Source organism: Lycium barbarum, chromosome 3, assembly GCF_019175385.1.
Source record: "Lycium barbarum isolate Lr01 chromosome 3, ASM1917538v2, whole genome shotgun sequence".
In the NCBI taxonomy this organism is placed as follows: domain Eukaryota; kingdom Viridiplantae; phylum Streptophyta; class Magnoliopsida; order Solanales; family Solanaceae; genus Lycium; species Lycium barbarum.
The window spans coordinates 109,015,138-109,038,598 of NC_083339.1; the positions used below are offsets into that span (position 1 = coordinate 109,015,138).

The window sequence follows — 23,461 nt, forward strand, 5'->3', positions numbered from 1 at the left end:
GATTAAGCAGTGAATCTGGTAGTGGTGGTGGGATGAATTTGGTGGTGGGTGATTAAATCCATGACGGTTGAGTGGTTGCATTTTTTATGAATGTGAAGGAGAAGGAATTAAATGACATGATTTAAAAAAAAAAAACAAATTTGACAGTTTATTGATGTGGCGTTGACATGGCGCTGACGTGGCGGGCGAGTGCATAACACCTCCCCATATGCAGCTGGTTATAGATGTATCTGGGGTAAAATAATTCACTTTTAAGATGTTCGAGGGTGTAATAGGTCGCCTGTATAGTTTGAGTGTGATATCGACATTTTGGGTATGGTGTAGGGTTCATTTGATGTATTTTGCCCTTATTATATTGATAGAAGGAAAGGCATATATACTCCATAATACATGCATAGCTTTATTTTTTTGCGTTTTGAACCTTTTGTTTTTTGTTTGTTCATTTTGGACCTTTTGGATTGCGGAATTTTACAAAAACGCCCTTTTGGGTATATATACATATACTCCGAAGAATTAACTCTAGGTGACTAAAAAATCTTCAAATTACTAAAGGTGACGTGTAGGGCCCACCCCACATCAAAACCTAATTAAATTTGGGATTAAGAAGATTGGGTCCAAAATGTAATTTTTAAAACTTCTTAATCTTTTACAAACTACAAAAAAACCCAAAACACCCACCCATTATACTAAAACACCCACCCAATATTCAAAACTTCCCAAACCGTTCCTCCCCACAACTCCCTCGCACTTCTTCCATATTTCAAAATCAAAACTCCCAAGCAAACAATTAATCTCCTTCACTTGGACGTCTCTCATCTCTCCTCTTTTCTTGTCATCTTCTTCTTCACCCTCGTCTATAGGTGCCGCTGCTGCTGCTTCTTCTTTAATATCAAGGTAAAGTTTTTGTTTCACTTGTTCCAAAAGTTATTTGGTAGAAATTGATGATTTTGGTTGTAGAAAAAGAAGAAGAACAACATGGGTTTGTCTTCAATGTTGTTTATTTTGTTGTTCCTTGTTCGAGAAACCCTTATTTAGGGTATTTGTTTGACTTGTTGGGGTTTTTGCTTTTGTAAATAGCGTACATTGTTCTCAAATTATGGTTTTTTGTGATGTTTTTGTTCTTGTTCTCCTTAAGATTTCGAAAAAATGGCTTGCAATCTTGTTGACTTTTTCGAACAGATGAGTAAGTTGCTGCAGCAACTTCAGCACTTGTTTGACAGTTGCTGAGGTTGCTTGCTTTAAAAACCTCTATTTAGTGTATTTGTAGTGAAATACTGTTGTTGGTGTTGGTGTTGGTGTTAGTGTTGGTGTTGATGTTGATGTTGGCGTTGATGTTGGTGTTGGTGTTGTCCTGTTATGGTATGGTTTAGGAAAAGAAAGGATAAACAATTATTGCACATACATTTGGTGTATTTTGTTTAACTTGTATGATTGTGTGTCTGTAGTAGACGATTTGGCTATTGTCTTGGAAGTAGATGCTTGTTGTTTTGGTTTGGTTAAGTGTTTAGGAAAAGCTTGGATAAAATCCATCTTGTTGTTGTTATTGTTGCAACAACTACAAATCTGTTGGACATAACTTCAGTTTTTTGGTTCTGTTTGTAGAAGATATCCAACAGATTTTTAGTTGTTGCAACAAGTTATACACTTGTTGCAACAAGTATACAATATGTGGCAACAACTACAAATCTGTTGGACATAGCTTCAGTTTTTTGGTTCTGTTTGTAGAAGATATCCAACAAATTTTTAGTTGTTGCAACAAGTTATACAGTTGTTGCAACAAGTATACAATATGTGGCAACAACTACAAATCTGTTGGACTTAGTTTTAGTTTTTTGGTTTTGTTTGTAGAAGATGTCCAACAGATTTATAGTTGTTGCAACAAGTTATACATTTGTTGCAACAAGTATACCATATGTTACAACAACTATAAATCTGTTGGACTTTATTTGGTTGTGTTTGTAGAAGATATACAACATCTTAATCACTTATTCAACAACTGAAGAATCTGTTGCAACAACCTATTCACTTGTTGCAACATTTACATCATTTGTTGCAACAAATTCTTCAGTTGTTGGGGAATTCTATTACTTGTTGTATTTTGTTTGATCAAATGCTGCACTTCTTATTATCTGTTTACTTTGAATGATGTACTAATCAGTTGAAACTTTTTTTTTTCTCCTGTGTGTAGATAAAATGTCTCCAGCCAAAAGAAAAGTTGAGAAATCAACTGAGGGTCATAGAGATAATAAAAAAGCTAGAGTGCAATCATCATTAGAGAATCTTGCTGATTTAGCAAAATCTATTGTTGAATCAGCAAATTTAGAGGAAAGAGACAGCCAAACTGACAATCAATCCTCAAAAAGAGAGGAAGTACAGAGCCAAGAAGCAGTAGATACAAATGAACAAAGTGAAGAAGAATTAGAAGCTGAAGAAACTGCTGATGGAGTAGGTGGATTGGATGAAGATGATGAAAAGGGCAGTGCTTCCGAAAATACAGTTCACTTGTCGACGTTCATAGCTGAATCAAGAACAAAGAAGAGAAATAATGTGAATGTCAATTTAATTGCAGAATCTTCTAGTAGATTGGACATAGATCATAACAGACCTTCCATTGCTGAGGTCGTCAAGGTTTTCAGTATTGACAAGTATGCCGTGAAGATGCCGTTGAATGAAAATAATGATTTGACTGTTGATCTTATGGTCAAATCAGGCATGGCAAGAACTTTGATATGTTTAGGATAATTCTTAAAAAGCAGGGGTTGGAGGATTTCTTTAGGAAAAGCTATTTTGGGGTGTATTTGGATCTGCCTGAAAAGACCGATGCACGGTTTCAAATGAAAATGGTATATGGGCTTATGAAGCGTAGAATTCTTTCGGATGCAAAGGATGAGCTTTGGATTAATTACTGTGGCATGCCGGTGTGCTTTGGCTTGAAAGAATTTGCCATAGTTACTGGCCTTAGATGTCATCCTTGTGAGCTTCCTACGGTTGTATTGAATAAGCCAGCTCGGACTAGCAAGACAGCGAAAAAAGCCAAAAAAGTAGGAAAGGGTGGAAAAGATAAGAGTGAAACTGGTTTGGTGGAGTTAGTTGGAAAAAGCTACAAAGGAGATAAGCTGCTTGTAGATTTGCAGTCCAAAACCATGTCAAAAAAGCATAAGCAATCCTTGTGTTTAGCTTGGTTTGTGCATTGTGTTCTTATAGCAAAAGATACAAGTCTGAGCATACCACTTGGTTTGCTTAAACTTGCGGAGGACTATGAGGCATTCAACAACCATGGATGGGGTCGGGAAAGCTTCAAGTTGACTGTTGACTATTTATCGAAAGAGCTTAAGCCAACAGTGAAGACAGTCAATTTATATGGCTTCCCTTGGGCTTTCATGGTAAAGCATTTGCAATGTCAATTTCTTGTACTTTTTGTATTTATATCATCATTCTGATTTTTATGGTATCTTGTTTTCTAGGCTTGGGCATTTGAAGCCATTCCTCACCTCCGACAACAAGTGAAGGACTAACCTTCAGAAGTGTCTTTTCCAAGAATGCTTAGATGGCTGACTGCAAAGAGCAACACAAGATTGAGTGTTGATATTTTTAACCCTCCTTTGGAAGAGGTAAGCCTTAAGACATATATATAGAATAAACTTGGTCATCTGTTGGATAATGTCCAACAAGTATGACACCTGTTGCAACAAGTTACTAATCTATTGGACAATGTCCAACAAGTTTGACACCTGTTGCAACAACCTAGTTATCTGTTGCATTTCATGATTTAGGACCATTTTAATATATCTACTTTTTTGTTGTAGGTTGTGCACCCGTGGCTTGTCCCGACAGTACGGGAGTTGGAGATGCCATTCCTTGCTTCCTTTGAGCCCTTACAATCTGTTCCTGATAAAATGATTGAGGTGATGAAATTAGAATTGGCTGGAGTGACAGCCATCAAAAGGGAATCAGTTGTGGTAGATGTTGGTGGTGGTGGTATTATTGCTGGTGGTCAACCTGCTGTTGATGACGTTGCGGCAGAAATTTCCGGTGAAAAAAATAATAGATGATGATGTTGATTTTGGTAGACAAACTCCAATTAGTGGTGTTGTTGGTGGACAAACTCTAATTGGTGGTGATGTCGGTGGACAAACTCCAATTGATGGAGATGTTAGTTGTGGCGGATTTGGTGGTAGATTTTCCTTTGTTGGTGCCGACACATCGAAATGTGCTTGTGAATGAACCTATTGCAAGCAGCGAATGCATGATTTGATAAATAATGTTGAGGAGTTGGTGAAGGCACAAAAAGACACAAAAAGACACAAATTCTGCTTTACAGAGTTTGTTATCTAAGAGGGGTGTCAATCCATCCAAGAAGCTAACCTCACCCTATACTCCTATTCGCATTCGCAAGAAGGGAAAAGCAATTTCCAAGGCACTTGCCGATGTTAGGTCAAGGAAATCTTCTACACCCCACAAGGAAGCTACTGTTGTTAATCTTAAAAAGGTAAATGTGTATAAGCATGCAGATGCTCAAAAAATGAAAAAGCTTGAAAAATTCGTCAATGCCAAGAAGAGCAAGGGTACGATGTATTCATTGCATGAATTTAAGGCCTATGACTTCAGGATAATGACAAGCATGGAAGATTGGTGGCTGGCCAGTGTAAGTTTGAAAACAACAATTATTTTTGTTGAAACAAGTCTTATTTTGGTTGTATTAGTTGCAACAAGTTATATATTTGCTGCAACGAGTGGAACACTTGTTGCAACATTGGTCTTGTTGCAACAACTCACTTAGTTGTTGGAGTTTGCTTACAGCAGTTGGTAACTGTTGTAAGCAAACTCTAACAACTAAGTGAGTTGTTGCAACAAGACCAATACTTGTTGCAACAAGTATTGGTCTTGTTGCAACAACTCTCCTAGTTGTTTAGGTGACTGACATTCCTTATACTTTTAATGCAGTATGTTGATAAAATTATGCTCTTAATGCATGTGAGGCAAAGCACTTTCACTGAGCACTATGCTTCCACGGATATAATCTTGGATCTTAACTTCTACAATATCATGCTCAAGCGATACACAAAGTTGTCGGATGAAAGCACACAGCCGGAAGCTATTCCATTCAATCAAATGCTTGATGATTTTATATGGGATGATGATGTTATCGCTTACTGTAGAGGTACTGCACCAGCCAAAGGTGGTCACGAGTGGGTTGGTGCCAAAAGGGTGCTTACTATCATGAACATAAATGTCAGACAGTTTGTCACCCTCGAATTCATAATTGAGGAGGGGGTGATAAATGTTTATGACTACAACGTCCCAAAAATCCAAGAGGATGAGTTCTTCATCCACATCCAGCCAGTTATTGAATTATGGCTGAAACTACTGAAGCAGAGTGGCATGTTTGAACGCTTGCCTGAAAAGCTGCTCAATGAAGCTTGGAAATTTATGCTGAAGGAGAATCTCCCCCGCAATGAAACTGCAATGGCATGTGGATCGTATTCACTTGATTTTATTGAGCATTTGCTTACCGGCACTAACATGATGAAGCTTGAGACTCTATTGTGCGACAACTCAGTGGTGAGGATGCAGTGGCGGTGGGCAGTGGGTGTGATAGATAAAGTTTTGGAGCCTTGAGCTGGCTGTTTAACAAATTACTACTTGAACAATTTTTTTTGTCCTTGTTATTATTTATGAATGCTGTTGCAACAAATGCAACAGATAGTACAGTTGTTAAAAAAGTTGCAAAAAATTACTAATCTACTAATCTGTTTAGAAAAGTTGCCTAAATGATTGCAACAGGTCATACAGTTGTTGAAGAAGTTACTAATCCGTTCCAAACAAGTAACTAATATCTTTAAACAAGTTACTAATCTGTTGCATTAGATAGTACATTTGTGAAAGAAGTTGTAACAAATTACTAATCTGTTTCAACAAGTAACTAATCTGCCGAAACAAGTTACTAATCTGTTGCAACAGATCATACAGTCGTGGGAAGAAGTTGCAACAAATTACTAATCCGTTCCAACAAGTTACTAATCCGTTCCAACAAGTAAATGATCTGCTGAAACAAGTTACTAATCTGTTGCAACATATCATACAGTTGTGGAAAGAAGTTGCAACAAATTACTAAAAATTGCTTAAGTATATATATTGATCAATAAATATGATTGATTTCCATTGTTTATCACTAAATGTGGGTGAATCCCATCAATTCACTTCAATGATCACTCCATTTAGTGCATATTGGACTTAGTTGATCATCTATCCTGACCTAAAACACCATGACATTGCTTAAGTGTATATATTGATCAATAAATAGGATTGATTTCCATTGTTTATCACTAAATGTGGGCGAATCCCATCAATTCACTCCAATGATCACTCCATTTAGTGCGTATTGGACTTAGTTGATCATCTATCCTGACCCAAAACACCATGAAATTGCTTAAGTATATATATTGATCAATAAATAGGATTGATTTCCATTGTTTATCACTAAATGTGGGTGAATCCCATCAATTCACTCCAATGATCACTCCATTTAGTGCGTATTGGACTTAGTTGATCATCTATCCTGACCCAAAACACCATGAAATTGCTTAAGTATATATATTGATCAATAAATAGGATTGATTTCCATTGTTTATCACTAAATGTGGGTGAATCCCATCAATTCACTCCAATGATCACTCTATTTAGTGCGTATTGAACTTAGTTGATCATCTATCCTGACCTAAAACACCATGAAATTGCTTAAGTATATATATTGATCAATAAATGGGATTGATTTTCAATGTTTATCACTAAATGTGGCTGATTCCCTTTGTTGATCACTATATGTGGGTGAATCAAGTAGTATCTGTTGCAACAGATGTAGTATCTATTGGAGCAAGTTTAGTATCTGTTGCAGCAAGTGTAGTATCTGTTGTAGCAAACTGAGTAAGTTGTTGAACAAGTCCTTACTCTTGCTAGATAAAACGCAACAAGTTACCCATTTTCTGTAACAAGTCACTCCACTTGTTTGATTTTCATTGTTTATCACTAAATGTGGCTGATATGCATTGTTTATCACTAAATGTGACTGATTCCCTTTATTGATCACTAAATGTGGGTGAATGAAGTAGTATTTGTTGCAACAGATGTAGAATCTGTTGGAGCAAGTTTAGTATCTGTTGCAGCAAGTGTAGTATCTGTTGCAGCAAACTGAGTGTTGACACCCAATTTTGTCCCGCCTCTCTTCCAAAATACCTATTTTACGCTTCTAATATTTTTTAGAAAAAGTTAAAAAATATATATATTTATTTTTTACTAAATCATTAGCCTCTTATCAATACCGAACTTCATTATTCTATTACAGTTACTATCATTATTATTATTATTATTATTATTATTATTATTATTATTATTATTATTATTATTATTATTTATTATTATTACTATTATTATAATTCATATCATTTCGGTATTTTACCAGCTTACGCACAACGCATCGTATTTATCTTTGCATAATTATATAATGGTATTTATTTTTACTGTGGATTTTCAAAAAATATTATTGCACGGCTATTGTAACACCATATAATTTTATTACCCGAGTTTCTAATAATTACACATTTTGGTATTAGGTGATATTCTGTCACTCTCAGTACATCGTTAATCAAAATGGATCTCTTATTCAAATTTAAAAGCCAAACTATTTCTTGCACTCGGTCCGTATTTTGACTTACCGGACCCTAAATCAAAGTCCGATTAACTCCTAATACTTCTTGGACTAGACCATATTCTTTATCTCAATTTTTAGACCAGTCCATGTTTTAATTCACTAGTCCATCCTTTTAATACCCAGTCTAAAATTTGACCCGGTCCACAAATGGACCGGGTCCGATCCGTTTTTCATCCAAATAAGGGAAACCCTTTTTAGGGTTTCCCCTTCGTTTCCTCCCTTTTCCTCCGCCGCTTTCTCCCCTCGCCCCTTTCCCGCTCCCTCTCCGCCTTCGCCTCTCTCCCTCTCTTTCCTTCCTTTCCTCCTTCTTCTCCGCTCCCACTACACCCTGTTCCCCGCCTCCCCACTCACCTCTGTCCCCCCCGCTCCTCTCTCTCTCTTCGTCGAACAAAAACCTTAATTTGCCCTATATATAATCGCGGTCCAAATCAAGAAGGAGAGGATTTTGGGAGATTCAAAATCCCCAAAAAGAACAGGTTCTAAAAAAATCGCCAGAATCCCCCTTTACAAGAACAGATCTAAAACCCCGAAATTCTCTAAGAAATAACAAGTTTTTTGTTAGTAGCAAAATCACCTAAGCAATATTAGTTCGTTGGTTTTATTTCTGAACGTCGAGTCAAAATCCGGTCATTTTGTCTTCGTTTGCATTGGTCGTGTTTTGAATCTGAACCTTGCAAATTCCAATTTAGCGAGTTTCGAGGCATATCGGAGATTCGAACCTCCATTTCGCTGCACCTGCGAAAGGTCAGTAAACCCCTTTCATTTATTCTACATTTTTTATCATTCGATTTCTTTCGTCATTAGTAGTTTGGTTTTTCTTTGTTAGATTAATATGTTTTATGGTTAAGTATGGTTTAAGTTTTTTTTTTTAGTTAAATTGTTATGTGACGTGGGTTAGATGTTATCAGTTTTAAATTTTATTAAGTATAAGTTTGGTCTTGAATCACTTGAATCTGCATGTTAGTTAAGTTAAGAGTTAGAGTCAATTTGTGTATGGCTTTGTTGGAATTGTGTGAACTCACATAAAGTATAGAAGTGTATGCTGTTTCTGCTCCTGCATTCATCACCCTGTCCATTAGGAATTTGTTTACTTGTGTAAATGACTGGTTTGATTATATTGTGTTAGCTTGAGATCTGGTTTGATCAGGATTGTCGAAAATACTTATGTAGCCTGTTTTGATGATTTACCTGTTTCCTAAATAGTTATTTGGTATTTGGTAGCATAAAGTCATAGTTAAGCATGTATATGTCTGGTTGCAGGTCAATATAGAATGATTATACCATATGATGTTAATTCTTAAGGAGTTTAAATTTGTTGTATATTAAACCTTGATAATAAGTTATGTGCAAGTTTGGTATGAGGCTGCTTTAATCTAAAACTAATTTATATTTTTTCTTCCAAAATAAGAACTCCAACTTGTTCCTTTTTTTTCTTTGAATTTCGAATGCTGTTTTCTGGAAGAAAGTTTAGAAACCTTGAATCATTTTCAGCATTTCTCTTGAGAGGTTGAAAGAGAAAATCTTAAACTGGTAATGTCAAGTTTTGATATGCTATCTCTGTTTTTTCCATATTAGCTTACAGATGATATTACCATAAAAAAATGACCTGTTTATTCTTTCCAAATGCCTGCTCATGTTACTACCTTGTTCTAGGCTATTTTGGAGCTGGCAGCACTCCTATTGTGTTTTATTTGGTGTCTGACATTCATTAAATAGCTTGACATGATCATGTTGAAGATTTAAACTGGAATTGTATTTGAACTCTAACTTTGCCTAGTTTGGAACTTGCTGTTAAAAACCTTGTGTCTATGTAAGCATATTCTAAGTATCAAGGTTTGGACTTCTGTTGGTTCATTTGTTAAGCGTGATCCAAATGGAATTAGACATTAATCTCATCTAGTCTTTAGGTTCTCTATGTGTTAAAAAATAGATTTGAAATAACTAGTTATGCCTTTCTCCTCTCTTGTTTGTATTAATCTGTGTTTGTAACTCCTATGCTCATCTACTTTGAAATGGCAGCTTCGATGATATACATATATTTGGTTCTAACTTGTTAAGTATATCCAGTCTTGCATTATGATAAGAATGATAATCTGTGGTAAGGATGATTGAAATTTGGTTTGTTGTTATCTTAAAAAGGGTAAAATCTGGTTTGGTTTGCTTAACCTCTTGAAATAGATATTGTGATCATAAGCATGAGTCTTAAAGATTCATTGTTGTATTCACGGAAACACCTTCAAAGGCCCCAGGGATTGTCTTCTTTTACTCACTGTCATTTCGATGCAGTTTGTTTAATTGCTAGTTTCATGGATGCCATATACAGGCTAAGTAATCCTCATGCTCTTTGGATTCTGATCTTCTTTCGCTGATTTTATTTTGCCCAGCAATGTTTAGAGCACTTCTGCCCCTCTATCTTAATTTAGATCTATCGGGTGAAACATAACTATCTCTCAGCTCTGTGTATTATTTTACCAAGCATAGATTAACTAAATCTGATCTGAATTAGGAACCTAGGCCATCCGTAACTGTTGTCTCTATATTTATGGTATAAAACGCTTGTGGTCTATTTGTTTGCCCCTGAAGCAATGAACTGAAATACTGATTTAGGTATTTTCATAGGCTATATGCGACTGGCAGTTATTTAGATATATCGAAGTTGCTTGTATTGATTAAGGCTGCTCGAAATGTCAATTTGCTGGTTCCATCACATATGAACTTAACATATTCATCTTTGCTTAATTTTGTGCGATTGGCTATTAAAAAAAAAAAAAACTTGAGAATCCTGTGTTGCGGGTCTGCTATCGCATGCTCCTGTGCGTTATTATATAGTTCTTGAGTCTTTCGTAATCTGCGGACCCTTGTTATTGCCATGGCTGTACAAATTTTATGAAGTACAGTATTGTTGCCTACAATTGTTGTCGCTTAAGCATGTTTGTGGTCAATGTCGTGCACTGCCTTTGCTGGACAGAGGCTATTTTGTTGTAATATGTTGTGTATTCTTTCTCACTGTCTTTTCTATGTTCATTTTCTGTGCCTTAGTATATGACGCAACTAGTCCTTCGAATGTGTTGTCATTGCTATGTAGATCTGTTCGCTGTGTGGTGTTATTGATTTCCTTTGTGATATCCATTGCCATTACTATGCAAATTGCATGCCTTAATATGTTCTAAACACTTTAATGTTGTTGAGACAGTAGAATTCTATACCTATATATACTCAAAGTATATTCATGAATACATCCTTGTGAATGTATATACATAAGAAATATTTAAATATACAAAATGATATGCATAATCTGTTGATTTGTTTTGAGATTAATGTTTATATGTTTATCCTCATTTCGCTGATCATATGCTACTCCTTTTCTTTTAATTTTTTATGCATGACCATCGCATATGAGTCCGAGGGACTCGTTCTTCCTCCATATCCGGTGTTGGGCTAAAAGCCCAACGAAATCTTTTCCGCATCCAGCCAACTCGCAAAAAAAAAAAATAGAAAACAAAATTCTGGGCCAAAGCCCACTACACAGGAACAGTAGCAGCAACAGTCCAGTCCACAGCAATAAAAAAGACTGCTGGGCCGAAGCCCAACAGCAGAGAGATCCAACAGCCCGTTTAGGGTTGGGTCCATTTAATTTGCACTTTCTTATTTCATTGTCATTGATTTGTATTATGTGACTAACTTTATATTTTGTTTTATTTTCTTAATTTAGGTGAACCTTAGCAAATTTAGTGGATTAGTCTTAGTTATGGGTAGTTAACTTAAAAGAAAACTAACAATTGATTTCATAAATTATTCTCTCCTTTCCATGCTTTATTTTTATTTGAAATAATCAATTTGCAAAATGACATGACTATATATTTTAAATAAAAGGAATCACATTCTATCATAAAACGTTTCAAAACGCCACTAGTACGCAATTATAAGTATAATCTATAGATAACCCTCCAAGTTCGAATCAATCATGCATTTAATTAAACATAGTCAATAAAAGATAATTAAAAGAAAACTCACTTCTTTCTGCTCTCCATTTAAAGAATAGTCTAGATTTTTCTACATAGTCATATTTATATCACACTATCTTATTCAAAGTTCAAATTTGCGAAATCTTCTATTAAAACTATTACTCATATGCAAGTTATCTTTTACAAGTTTTATTTCAAAATAGTATTAGCATTTAAAATCATATCAACATACCTTTAAGTGTTACTTAGCATTTCAAACCTTTTTTGCTAAACGACATTTGAAATTTCCTTTTCTATATAAATTATCATATTTTCTATTCGTCTTATTCTAGCTAATATTTCTCATTTAAAACCTTAGTAATATCTATAAGCATTATTTTAAATAGCATTACTATATTTTTATCCTTTTTAAACCTTAGTAATAATTTACAAAAATTATTTTCTCAAATATTATATCCGCATTTAATTTAATTAATTAACCTAAGTTGGTCGGATAACCGTAAGTTAACGGATTCTAAAGGATGCCTAACCCCTTCCCTTTAGGATAATATAGAGCCCTTACCTAGAATCACATTGGTTAAGCAGACTATTAATTGAGGTTCAGTTTTAACTTTGCCTTAGTTAATATTTAGGTGTCCTAATTCACCATTAAATTAATTAGGTGGCGACTCCTCCTTAAAATAAAATAAACGGGAATCACCAATACGTCATACTCCTAAACCTTCCCGGTTAAAATGGGGTGCGACACTGAGTAAGTTGTTGAACAAGTCCTTACTCTTGCTAGATAAAACGCAACAAATTACCCATTTTCTGTAACAAGTCACTCCACTTGTTTGATTTTTATTGTTTATCACTAAATGTGGCTGATATGCATTGTTTATCACTAAATGTGGCTGATTCCCTTTATTGATCACTAAATGTGGGTGAATGAAGTAGTATCTGTTGCAACAGATGTAGTATCTGTTGGAGCAAGTTTAGTATCCGTTGCAGCAAGTGTAGTATCTGTTGCAGCAAACTGAGTAAGTTGTTGAACAAGTCCTTACTCTTGCTGGATAAAACGCAACAAGTTACCCATTTTCTGTAACAAGTCACTCCACTTGTTTGATTTCCGTTGTTTATCACTAAATATGGTTGATTCCAATTGTTTATCGCGTATTCGTGTACATACATCCATATCCGTATCCGTATCCGTACTCATATCCGTATTCATTTACATTGCGTCCATAATCGTATTCATATACATATTCTTATTCGTATTTATATCCGTATCATGTTCGTATTCATACTCATATCTATATCATATACATAACCATATCATATACATAACATTTACATAGCATGCCCGACCACGAAGGTTCGGTGTTTCATACATACTTGGCCAACTAAGGCTCAAGGTTACACATACCTGGCCCTACCAAGGCTTCAGGGTTACATCTACCTGGCCTTACCAAGGCTTCAGGGTTATTCATACCATCTGCAGAGGTGTGCGCGTGTTACGTAAATAGATACATATCCTACCCGACCTCATAAGCTCGGGGTTCCATAATAATCATACATAGATACACATACATAATAGCTCATAAGCATCTTATTATTATCATCACTATCATTATCGTCATCGCTATTATCATCGTTATCATTATCGTTATCACTATCATCGTTGTTCATTACATCTATCCTTATAGGATTACTCGTCATATGAGGAACTTAGTACAATCGTAATACATATCGAGGATCATGAGCTCAATAGCTCGAAAGATAGAATCACTTGAAGGATATCATAATCTTATAGAAGGTTTAGATGATTGGCCAAAGAACCATGCCTTATGAAAGAAGGGTTAGCCTTACATACCTTTCCGTTCAACTATTCTATCACTTGCACGTGCTTTTTCAATGCTCACGTTTCTACCTTCATTAGAGTGCATACTAACATTAGAGAATTGATAGCTTAGCATTCATGACTAAAGCTAGGGAAAATTGGACAACATCTCCTTTATTTACACGACTTCCTCCATATCATAGATCAACTCCCAAACATCAATAATAATATTCACAATATCATCACAATAGCCTTTATTCACCTACATTATCCTTACGTCTCCTTTTCCCCTAATTCATTCATATTCATGGTCATATCACACAATTTCGTTCATTCATATACAAAATCTATTCCACGTTCTCAATGTCATTTATAACATGATTATAATCAGAATGTATCAAGAGTCCTAACTCAATTCAAACGTTTACTCAAAAATGACACTATTCCCACATTCATGACTCATTTTCTATTTCCTTATATAATCCAAGTGTTTCAACTTTCAAGTACCTTAAACAACAAGGAAATGTCATAAAACTTACCTTAGATGGTGTAGGAATAAACCTTGGGTGCAAACACTTCACTTGAGAAAAACCCTAGTTTCACCTTCACTTGGATTTCTTGCTTTGGATGAACTTTAATGGGTTTCTTACACTTGATTCACTTAGCTTGATGTAGATGATCACTAATATCTCTTGAATTTGTGTGGGAGAAATGTTCTAGAGAGTTCTAGAGAGAAGGAGTGAAATGTGGAAATGAAATAATGAACTTGATCCCCTTTTTAATAACCCAAAAATCTGATCTGTCGGGACATTATACGGACACTTATACGGTCCGTATAAACTTATACGGTCCGTATAAGTGACCGTGAAATGGGCCTTTCATTCACTCGTCTCTGTGACCATTATACGGTCCATTATACGGGCCGTATAAATTTATACGGTCTGTATAACTGACCGTATAATCCCACCGGTGAGCGATCTTCACTGTGATGGTTCTACGGTCCATTATACGGTCCGTATAACATTATACGGTCCGTATAATGAGCCGTATAACCCATCAGTCTACTGAACTTGTTCTCGTTACTTCGTTGGATCTCCAATCCTTATGGGATCTTCTCAACACTTGTTTAACACTTCATTAACAATCCAAGGGACGTTATAACTCTTCCTCAAACATCATTAAGCCGTCATCAACTTGTTACTCATAATTCTCGTCCGATACCTATCGTATGCCTTGCCTTCTCTTGGTAACTTTCTTGTCTAACATCGGATGTCTTTGAAATCTTACTTAGGGGCATCAAATGCCATTATTTACTTATTGAAATACCATACACTTCGTGCTCTTCGTTAGCCCATTCACCGTGCATTAACAGGAAATTTTCCGAGGTGTAGCACTTTGATTTTCAAAAGAGCTATGCATGTAAGTGATGACAAGGTCTTTCGGTTCACAAGTTAATTCACAATAGTTAATGATTAAGTTCACAAAATCATCAAACTCAACATCTCTTGGGACAGTCATCGCTATCGTCTCTAACATGTGACTACCCTTCCATCGCCAAATATATCGATTGTTCACCTCGATCCATTCACCATGGCAATCAACACCTATTATTATTGAGTCCCCCATTAATGGTGCCTGAAGATATTTTGTTTTAAGAAAATCAGTCATGACCAGCGCAAGTCAAAGGCCACTTAAATTTATGATTAAGTTAATTATTGAGTGATTTTTCTTAAATTTTGGACCCAAAGTAGTTAACTTAATCACAATTGTGAGCGGCCTTTGAGCTTGGATGTTCAAAGTTGTCACAACTAGTAATTACAATGCTTGAATGTCAAGTGTTGAAATTACTCTAGGTGACAGCTTTGACCACCCTAAGCCCAAAGGCCACTTAAATTTATGATTAAGTTAATTATCGAGTGGTTTTTTCTGAAATTTTGGACCCAAAGTAGTTAATCACAATTTTGAGCGGCCTTTGAGCTTGGATGTTCAAAGTTGTCACAACTAGTAATTACAATGCTTGAATGTCAAGTGTTGAAATTACTCTAGGTGACAACTTTGACCACCCCACGCCCAAAGGCCACTTAAATTTATGATTAAGTTAATTATTGAGTGGTTTTTTCTGAAATTTTGGACCCAAAGTAATTAACTTAATCACAATTTTGAGCGGCCTTTGAGCTTGGATGTTCAAAGTTGTCACAACTAGTAATTACAATGCTTGAATGTCAAGTGTTGAAATTACTCTAGGCGACAGCTTTGACCACCCCAAGCCCAAAGACCACTTAAATTTATGATTAAGTTCATAGTTGAGTGGTTTTTTCCTGTAATTTCGGACCCAAAGTAGTTAACTTAATCACAACTTTAAATGACTTCTTGGAACAAATAACTGACTTGTTGCAACAAGTAAGTTACTAGTTGCAACAGCTCGCTTATTTGTTGGAGATAGCTTCAGTTTTTTCTCTGTCTCATATCAAAATGGAACAACTATATGACTTGTTGGAACAACTAACGTATTTGTTGCAACAAGTATGTAACTTGTTACAACTATTTGGTAACTTGTTGGAGACAGCTTCAGTTTGTCTGTTTGATGACAAAATGCAACAACTAAGTGACTTGTTGGAACAAATAACTGCCTTGTTGCAACAAGTAGGTTACTAGTTGCAACAACTCACTTATTTGTTGGAGACAGCTTCAATCTCTGTCTCTGTTTCATAACAAAATGGAACAATTATATGAATTGTTAGAACAACTAACGTACTTGTTGCAACAAGTATGTAACCTGTTCCAACTACTTGATTACTTGTTGGAGACAACTTCAGTTTTTGTCTCTTTCATAACAAAATGCAACAACTAAGTGACTTATTGAAACAAATAACATACTTGTTGCAACAAGTAGGTTACTAGTTGCAACAACTCACTTATTTGTTGGAGATAGTTTCAGTCTCTGTTTCATCCAACAACTGTAAAAATGTCCAACAGCTGCTGTAATTGATGCAGCAAGTATCATACTTGTTGCAACAAGTAACTCAGTTGTTGGAAAGAGTAGGAGCTCTCCAACAGATTTCACAGTTATTGCATAATGTACAATAGCTGTTGTAAATTATTTATTCACATTTTTTGTAATTGTTGCAACAGATTAGTAAATTTGTTGCAACAACTTCATAATTTATCAACAACTCTTGCAGAAACACTAGGACTACAACAGCTGATGCAAAAAGTTCAGAAGCTCTTACACAGCAGCTTTAGAACTTGTTGCAACAACTATACTGCTGTAACTACGAATCTGGGAAAATCAGCAAATAAGGCAACTATACTCAGATGAACAATTGAAAGAAACAGTATTGTTTAACTTACCAATGGACCCGAAAACACTTATGAAGTAATGCAGTGCTACACCAATGACATTCAATAAAAAAATTGTAAAATCGGATGATTTTTTTTCTTGAGCAATGGCGGATGAAGAAGAAGAAGAAGAAGAAGAAGAAGAAGAAGAAGAAAGCAGCACGAAGAACAGATGGGAAGAACAAAAATGGAGGAAACGGCGTTGAAGAGGATTTTTTTTTCCCGATTTTTGTATTTTAGGGTTTATAGTGGTTGGGTCAAAGTGTTAAAAATAAAACTTTGGGGCAAAGTATTAAAAGTAAAGTTTAGGGTCAAAGTGTTAAAAATAAAACCTGAGGGTAAAGTATGAAAAATAAAATAGAGAGCCAAAGTGTCAAAAAAGAAACTATTGGGCAAGCTCAAAGCCCCTTAATCACTAATCAAATTTAGTTACTTCTACTAAATAATTAAAACTTGAATCACCTCCCTTCAATTTTAAAACTAAAACAATCACCTATAAAATGGCCCATATACTCCAGAATAAAACAAAATAAAGGGAGGAGCTGATGCTCAACGTATTCCCGCGAAGTTGGGACATTTTTAAGAATCGGACGGTTAACAATAAACCTCAATACTCATTTCAATCCAACGGTTTCAAATAATCCACCGCCAAAGCCTATACATATCAAACCCTAAACTTCAATTTTCCCCTCTTCCTGATCCTGCTATTGCAGCTCAACTGCAATACCGTTTCAGCAGGACCCCCATCTCCAAGCTTACATTTCTCTCTTTTTATACACATACATTACTGAACTTTTAATGCCTGCACTTGTTTTAAGTGAAACAATGGCGTCTGAAGAATCAAAGGAGCTGAAAAAGAAGAAGATCAAGATTGATTCTGGGTCTGATTCAGAAGAGCTTAAGAAGAGCAAAAAGAAAGATAAGAAGCGTAAAGCTTTAAACTTGGATGATGAAAATTCGGAACCGAGTACTGTGAATGAGGATGAAAAGAAGAAGAAGAAGAAAAAGAAGGCTAAATTGGTGGAGGATGATATTGAGGAGAAAGTGGAGGATCCTAATGCCTTGTCTAATTTTAGGATTTCAGTGCCACTGAGAGAGGCTTTGATTTCCAAGGGGATAAATGCGCTGTTTCCTATTCAAGCTATGACTTTTGATACTGTTTTGGACGGGTCTGACTTGGTTGGTCGAGCTCGCACTGGTCAGGTATCGCAATTACCTTCTTAACTCTTACGCATAAACAGGGAAATAACATTTCTTGATTTTTGTAATTACCTTTTCTGTTCAGTTAATAATGTAAACTTGTATGCTAATGTCTTAAAAAGCTGGCTGTCATTTGATATAATTTAAAGGCCAAATACATGGATAGCCCCTTAAAGTTGTCACCATTTTCCATTTAGACACCTTAACTGGGATTGTGACCTGTAAAGCACTCAAACTACTATCAAAGTGTGCCAATTGTACATGAAGTCAGGACATGGCATCTGTTGTGTTACACACACTCGAGCGCGTAGAGCTAATAAGAATTTGTTGACCCTTTTTTTTTCCTCTTTTAATTGTTAGTGCAAAACTCAAACACAAATGCAGTTATTTTGTATTATTTGTTCCTTATCATCTTAACCAAGCAATTAATGTTGCCAAGGCCTTTCCTCTTCCATGGATTAACAGCAAGCTCTGGTTCCATGATTTTCATTCTAGAACCATAATTGATAAATTTTCATTTACTGCATTGTTCATATGGTTCTACAATTTACTTGTCCAAGGGGTACATCCTTTGTTCCCGTGTTTCTCTTTTTGAAAGAGGCTTACAGTACCTATGGTGCTTATGACTATCTATTAGCGAGGTCCTGCTGAAGGTACGCAGGTTTCACTTTGATGTGAATTTTATATCTGAAATGAGTTTTCTGAGAGCACAGGAGTTGATGGTTTCTATTTTCAAATAAAGACTTTGCCTTTACTTATTCATTATGACAAATGGACATCTATTATCACGAGAATAATAATGGACCAAATAGTACATTATTACAAGACATTTATGCAATGTTTGATTATTTCTTGACTAAATAGTCACTAACAAGTAGTTATTATTTCAATTTGGTTCTACTATCACGAGAATAATGATGGGCCAAATAGTCCAGTATTACAAGACATTTTATGCACTGTTTGATTATTTGTTGACTAAATAGTCACTAACATGTAGTTATTATTTCAATTGGTGCTCCCACATTTGCAGGGTAAAACATTGGCCTTTGTGTTGCCCATATTGGAGTCCCTGATAAATGGACCTACTAAAGAATCGCGGAAAACAGGGTATGGGAGGGCTCCTAGTGTCCTAGTGCTTTTACCTACTAGGGAGTTGGCACTTCAGGTATTATTTTAGAGGCCTCACAGAAGTTGACTGCTTCACTGAATGTGAACCTTTGAGTTTTGTATTCTCACTTCATGTTAATTATAGGTTTTTGCTGATTTTGAAGTTTATGGTCGTGCGGTAGGGCTCAGTTCATGTTGTTTATATGGAAATTCTCCCATGGGACAACAACAAGTTCAATTGAAAAGAGGTGTTGATATCGTCGTAGGTACTCCTGGAAGAGTTAAGGTTGTGTATTAATTGATCTTACATTTGGTGACTTGGAATATTCATTGTTGTTATGTATTCATGCTTCAGAGAGTTTAGATTCACTCCTTGCAAATTTTGCTGCAGGACCACATTGAAAGAGGAAATATTGATTTCAGGTCTTTAAAGTTCCGTGTTCTTGATGAAGTTGATGAAATGTTGAAAATTGGTTTTGTTGATGATGTTGAATTTATATTAGGTATGCTTCTATTCAGCTGTATCTTACCATTGGTCTCTAATCTTTTGCCCTCTCTTTATCCGGTGCTGTCAGTTATGTCAGTTCATTTGAGAGCTGAAATTTGTTTGTGCATTAAATGTCATTTATAGGGATCTTGTCATCTTATGGCTATTGATTTTGTTATGCTTTTTTTTTTTCTTGTTTTCTTTTTCTATTTCTCTTTTGATTTTTAAAGGCAAGGTAGAAGATCCAAGCCAAGTTCAAACACTTCTTTTCAGTGCCACTCTGCCAAGCTGGGTGAAGCATGTTAGTTCATTACCTCTCTTTTCAATAAATACTAATGAGTTTTGCTCCTGGGAATATTTCATAGCCCTTCGTTTATTTCGTTAAACAAATTGCTTCTGCAAGGGCTTGGAAAACAGCCCACATTGGGGGTAAAGGGGGAGATGTACAACTTCTGTGTCCTAGACTTGCATTTTCGTTTCTCCTAATTAGTGATCTGTTTTGGTGGCAGATATCTTCCAAGTTTCTCAAACCTGATAAGAAAACAGCTGATCTTGTTGGTGATGAGAAAATGAAGGCCAGTAAGAATGTGAGGCATATTATTATACCATGCTCTAGTTCAGCCAGATCTCAGCTGATTCCTGATATCATTCGCTGCTACAGCAGGTTGGTTGTTTCTCATTCTTAAGTATCTGTACTTTTGAGATTTTTAGAATGACAATCAACTTATGAGATCATTTTCCATCCTTTTTTGCCATGAAACATCAGTGGTGGGCGCACAATTATTTTCACTGAGACAAGGGGTTATGCTTCGGAGCTAGCTGGCTTATTGGCTGGGGCATGTGCATTGCATGGAGAGATACAACAGTCCCAGCGTGAGGTAAAAATTTTGTTTAAAACATGTGCTGTGTTTTGGTGTGCTCTCTTTCTCAATCTTTACTGCTCTCTTTTGGTGACCTTGCTGAATATAAAGCCCAAAGGACTTTGCATAAAAGTTGACTGCTTGTCACATTCCTTGACTCCTTCAACAAATTTTGTAGTTATGTTATGAGTTTAGATTCTTTCGGTTTTCAACTAACAATTGTTACCCTGATTGTTGCATGCTGTTCCAGAAAACACTTTCTGGATTCAGATCAGGAAAGTTCCTTACATTAGTGGCCACAAATGTAGCAGCCCGTGGACTGGATATTGACAACGTTCAGTTAATTATTCAGGTTTGATATCATTAAGTTCATATTCGATATTGATGCTCAAGCCTTATTGATATTTGTGAATGCTGAAGTTAATATGTATGGTCAGTGTGAGCCTCCACGAGATGTCGAAGCGTATATTCATCGCTCTGGCAGGACAGGACGGGCAGGTGAGCCGCTGATGATGTTGGAATTGCTTTTATTTGATCACTGGACTTTATCACTTTCTTATTTATATTTGTTTGTTATTCATTTTAGGGAATACTGGTGTTGCTGTAATGCTTTATGATCCTAAGAAGTCCAACATTTCTAAGATTGAAAGAGAATCTGGTGTGAAGTTCGAGCATCTATCTGCTCCACAGCCAGCTGATGTTGCTAAAGCAGCTGGGAAAGAAGCAGCAGATGCAGTTGCTGAAATTTCCGATAGGTATGTTTTTAATATGTGCGTTTTATGGATTTTTAATGTTCCTTCGGTCCATCATTTCATTTATTTTCAAATCTCTGTAGTGTAATACCTGCTTTCAAGGCAGCTGCGGAGGAGCTTCTACAGACCTCTGAACTTTCACCAGCTGAATTGCTTGCCAAGGCACTCGCCAAGGCAGCTGTAAGTATTTCTCCTCATTACTTGTCTGATCTGGGAACCAAGCCTGGCCTTATGGTTGACAGGACTGTTCTCTCGCTTTACAGGGCTACTCTGAGATCAAGAGTCGGTCGCTTCTTTCTTCCATGGAGAACTGTGTTACTCTACTTCTTGAGTGTGGGAGGCCCATATTTTCACCTTCGTGAGTACCATGTTCACTAAATGGTTTTCTTTCTTTCCAATTAACAAGTCATACTCAGTGAGGGCTGCTATGGCAGAGCCTGCTGTTAGTTCGGTCGAATAATTCCTCTGTTGATCTTTCCTACTTTGTTAATATTGCAGCTTTGCGTATAATGTTTTGCGGGGATTCGTACCTGAGGAAAAGGTCGAATCAATCACAGGTATTGCTTTGACAGCTGATGGAAGGGGTGCGGTTTTTGATGTATCTGCTGATGATCTGGATACATTTCTAGCAGGTATGTTTCTCCTTTTTCTGTAATTATGAGAATCATCCAAACAAATTCTACTTTAAAAGCCTTCATCAGAGTTTGCTTGTTATACCAATTCAACCAACCCCACTATCTCATTAATCAGTGATCAAATTGTCCCTGCTTGTCTAAGCTCTTTCTCGTCTTTGATTTTTCCTTTCCCCGCTGGGGCTCTGCAGGGAAGAACGCGCAAGGTGTAAACTTAGAGGTAGTAAAAGAACTGCCTCGGTTACAAGAGAAAGACCAGGCTAGAGGTGGAAGATTTGGTGGTGGTCGTCTTGGTTTCTCTGACAGGAGAAGTGGAGGTCGATTTTCTGGAGGCAGAGGCGGAAGAGGTGGTGGCAGAGGTTACGGAAACTACAGCCGGAGATGGTGAAGAATGCAAATAGAGTTTATTCAGACAGCTGACTGACTGTACAGGAATTGTTTTGCCCTCTTGGCGTCAAAATTTTGCGATGATGAAGAAAAATGTATATTACGGCTGCTGTTTATGAAATATGAACATTAGATTTTTCCACATATAGGTTCAATTACTCTTATTACTTAGTTCTTGCTTGGTGGCCTCCTCATAGGTGGCAATTTTTTTTTCTTTTCCACCTTGTATCTTAACAGTTTTGCTTTTTCCTAGTCAAAATATATCATAAAATGTAATAGTAGTTATTTTAATAAAAGCTGACTCGTGATTTGTGAGCAAGCACTTTTTTGTATGGGTAGGTCCAAGGAGCAAATGACCTGAGGCATGCAGTAAAGCATGTCCCGATTCAGTTTTCCCTGAAATTAATTTACTACAATGCTTTTGTGGAAAAAGAAAAGAGAACAACCGTAGCCGTTCAAAATCTTATGCATGAACTCCTTTGAAACCTTTGCAGGCCATGCCCGATTTAATTATTTTGGATGATGATGAAACCAATATGATCCTCTTCCAATTAAGTATTGGACAATATTTTAAGTTGAAAGGAAAAAGAGGTAGTAATTGAAATTAAGGTTATGATATAAATTAGAAGATGAAAAAAACCATTCTCTTTTTTAGTTTGTTTTTCTTCATAATTTAGCCTAGATAGAAAGTTATGGAGGTCGAAAATTAAGGTAGAAGGTTAGTAGATAATTAAGTGTTGTCTTCTGTGTGGGGAGGGAGGGGACGAGTCCCCCTCTCTCCTATTTATCGTTTAGCAGTAATATTCAGCTATTGCGTAGTTTTCTATTCCTTGATGTTTATTATCATCCATTACCACTAGTAATTTTTATTTTGTTATTCTATATCTTGATATTTTGCTTTCTTTTTTCTAACATTACTGTGTCAGGTACCTCTTCTGAGTCGAGGATCTATCAGAAACAACCTTCCTACCCCACAAAGGTAGAGGTAAGGTTTGCGTACATCCTACCCTCCCCAAACTTCACTTGTGGGATCATATTGAGTTTGTTGTTATTTTTCGTCATCATTTTCTATTTCTTCTATTCTTTTCTTTTCCTGTCTTTTTTTTTTTAGTTTTCCAACTCTGTATTTTTTATTTTTATTTTTTGGTGTTACTCCTCCGAGTACGACAAAGTGAAAGGAGCCAAGACTCACCTCGCCCTACTTT

General features: G+C 36.1%; 2 protein-coding genes across 2 annotated transcripts; both read left to right on the forward strand.

The window, feature by feature from the left end:
- The first annotated feature begins 3,222 nt into the window (after positions 1-3,222).
- On the forward strand, positions 3,223-4,052 carry LOC132631118 (uncharacterized). The gene is made up of 3 exons (XM_060346721.1): positions 3,223-3,383; positions 3,465-3,611; positions 3,807-4,052. The coding sequence occupies exons 2-3, from the start codon at positions 3,540-3,542 to the stop codon at positions 4,050-4,052; spliced, it is 318 nt and encodes a 105-aa protein (XP_060202704.1). The 5' UTR covers positions 3,223-3,383; positions 3,465-3,539.
- A 13,440-nt stretch (positions 4,053-17,492) lies between these two features.
- On the forward strand, positions 17,493-22,575 carry LOC132631784 (DEAD-box ATP-dependent RNA helicase 7-like). The gene is made up of 14 exons (XM_060347487.1): positions 17,493-18,034; positions 19,062-19,196; positions 19,284-19,424; positions 19,530-19,641; positions 19,856-19,926; positions 20,135-20,289; positions 20,392-20,503; positions 20,736-20,837; positions 20,923-20,983; positions 21,072-21,240; positions 21,321-21,417; positions 21,501-21,595; positions 21,736-21,869; positions 22,061-22,575. The coding sequence occupies exons 1-14, from the start codon at positions 17,630-17,632 to the stop codon at positions 22,255-22,257; spliced, it is 1,986 nt and encodes a 661-aa protein (XP_060203470.1). The 5' UTR covers positions 17,493-17,629; the 3' UTR covers positions 22,258-22,575.
- The last annotated feature ends 886 nt before the right edge of the window (positions 22,576-23,461 follow it).

What these genes read in the sequence shown, in the direction of transcription:
- LOC132631784 (XM_060347487.1), top strand. Translation starts at nt 17,630, where the DNA reads ATGCCTGCACTTGTTTTAAGTGAAACAATGGCGTCTGAAGAATCAAAG. An exon ending in TGGCAGGACAGGACGGGCAG is followed by an intron (nt 20,984 to 21,071) that starts GTGAGCCGCTGA and finishes TATTCATTTTAG; the next exon opens with GGAATACTGGTGTTGCTGTA. An exon ending in GTTGCTGAAATTTCCGATAG is followed by an intron (nt 21,241 to 21,320) that starts GTATGTTTTTAA and finishes AAATCTCTGTAG; the next exon opens with TGTAATACCTGCTTTCAAGG.
- LOC132631118 (XM_060346721.1), top strand. Translation starts at nt 3,540, where the DNA reads ATGCTTAGATGGCTGACTGCAAAGAGCAACACAAGATTGAGTGTTGAT. An exon ending in TTAACCCTCCTTTGGAAGAG is followed by an intron (nt 3,612 to 3,806) that starts GTAAGCCTTAAG and finishes TTTTTGTTGTAG; the next exon opens with GTTGTGCACCCGTGGCTTGT.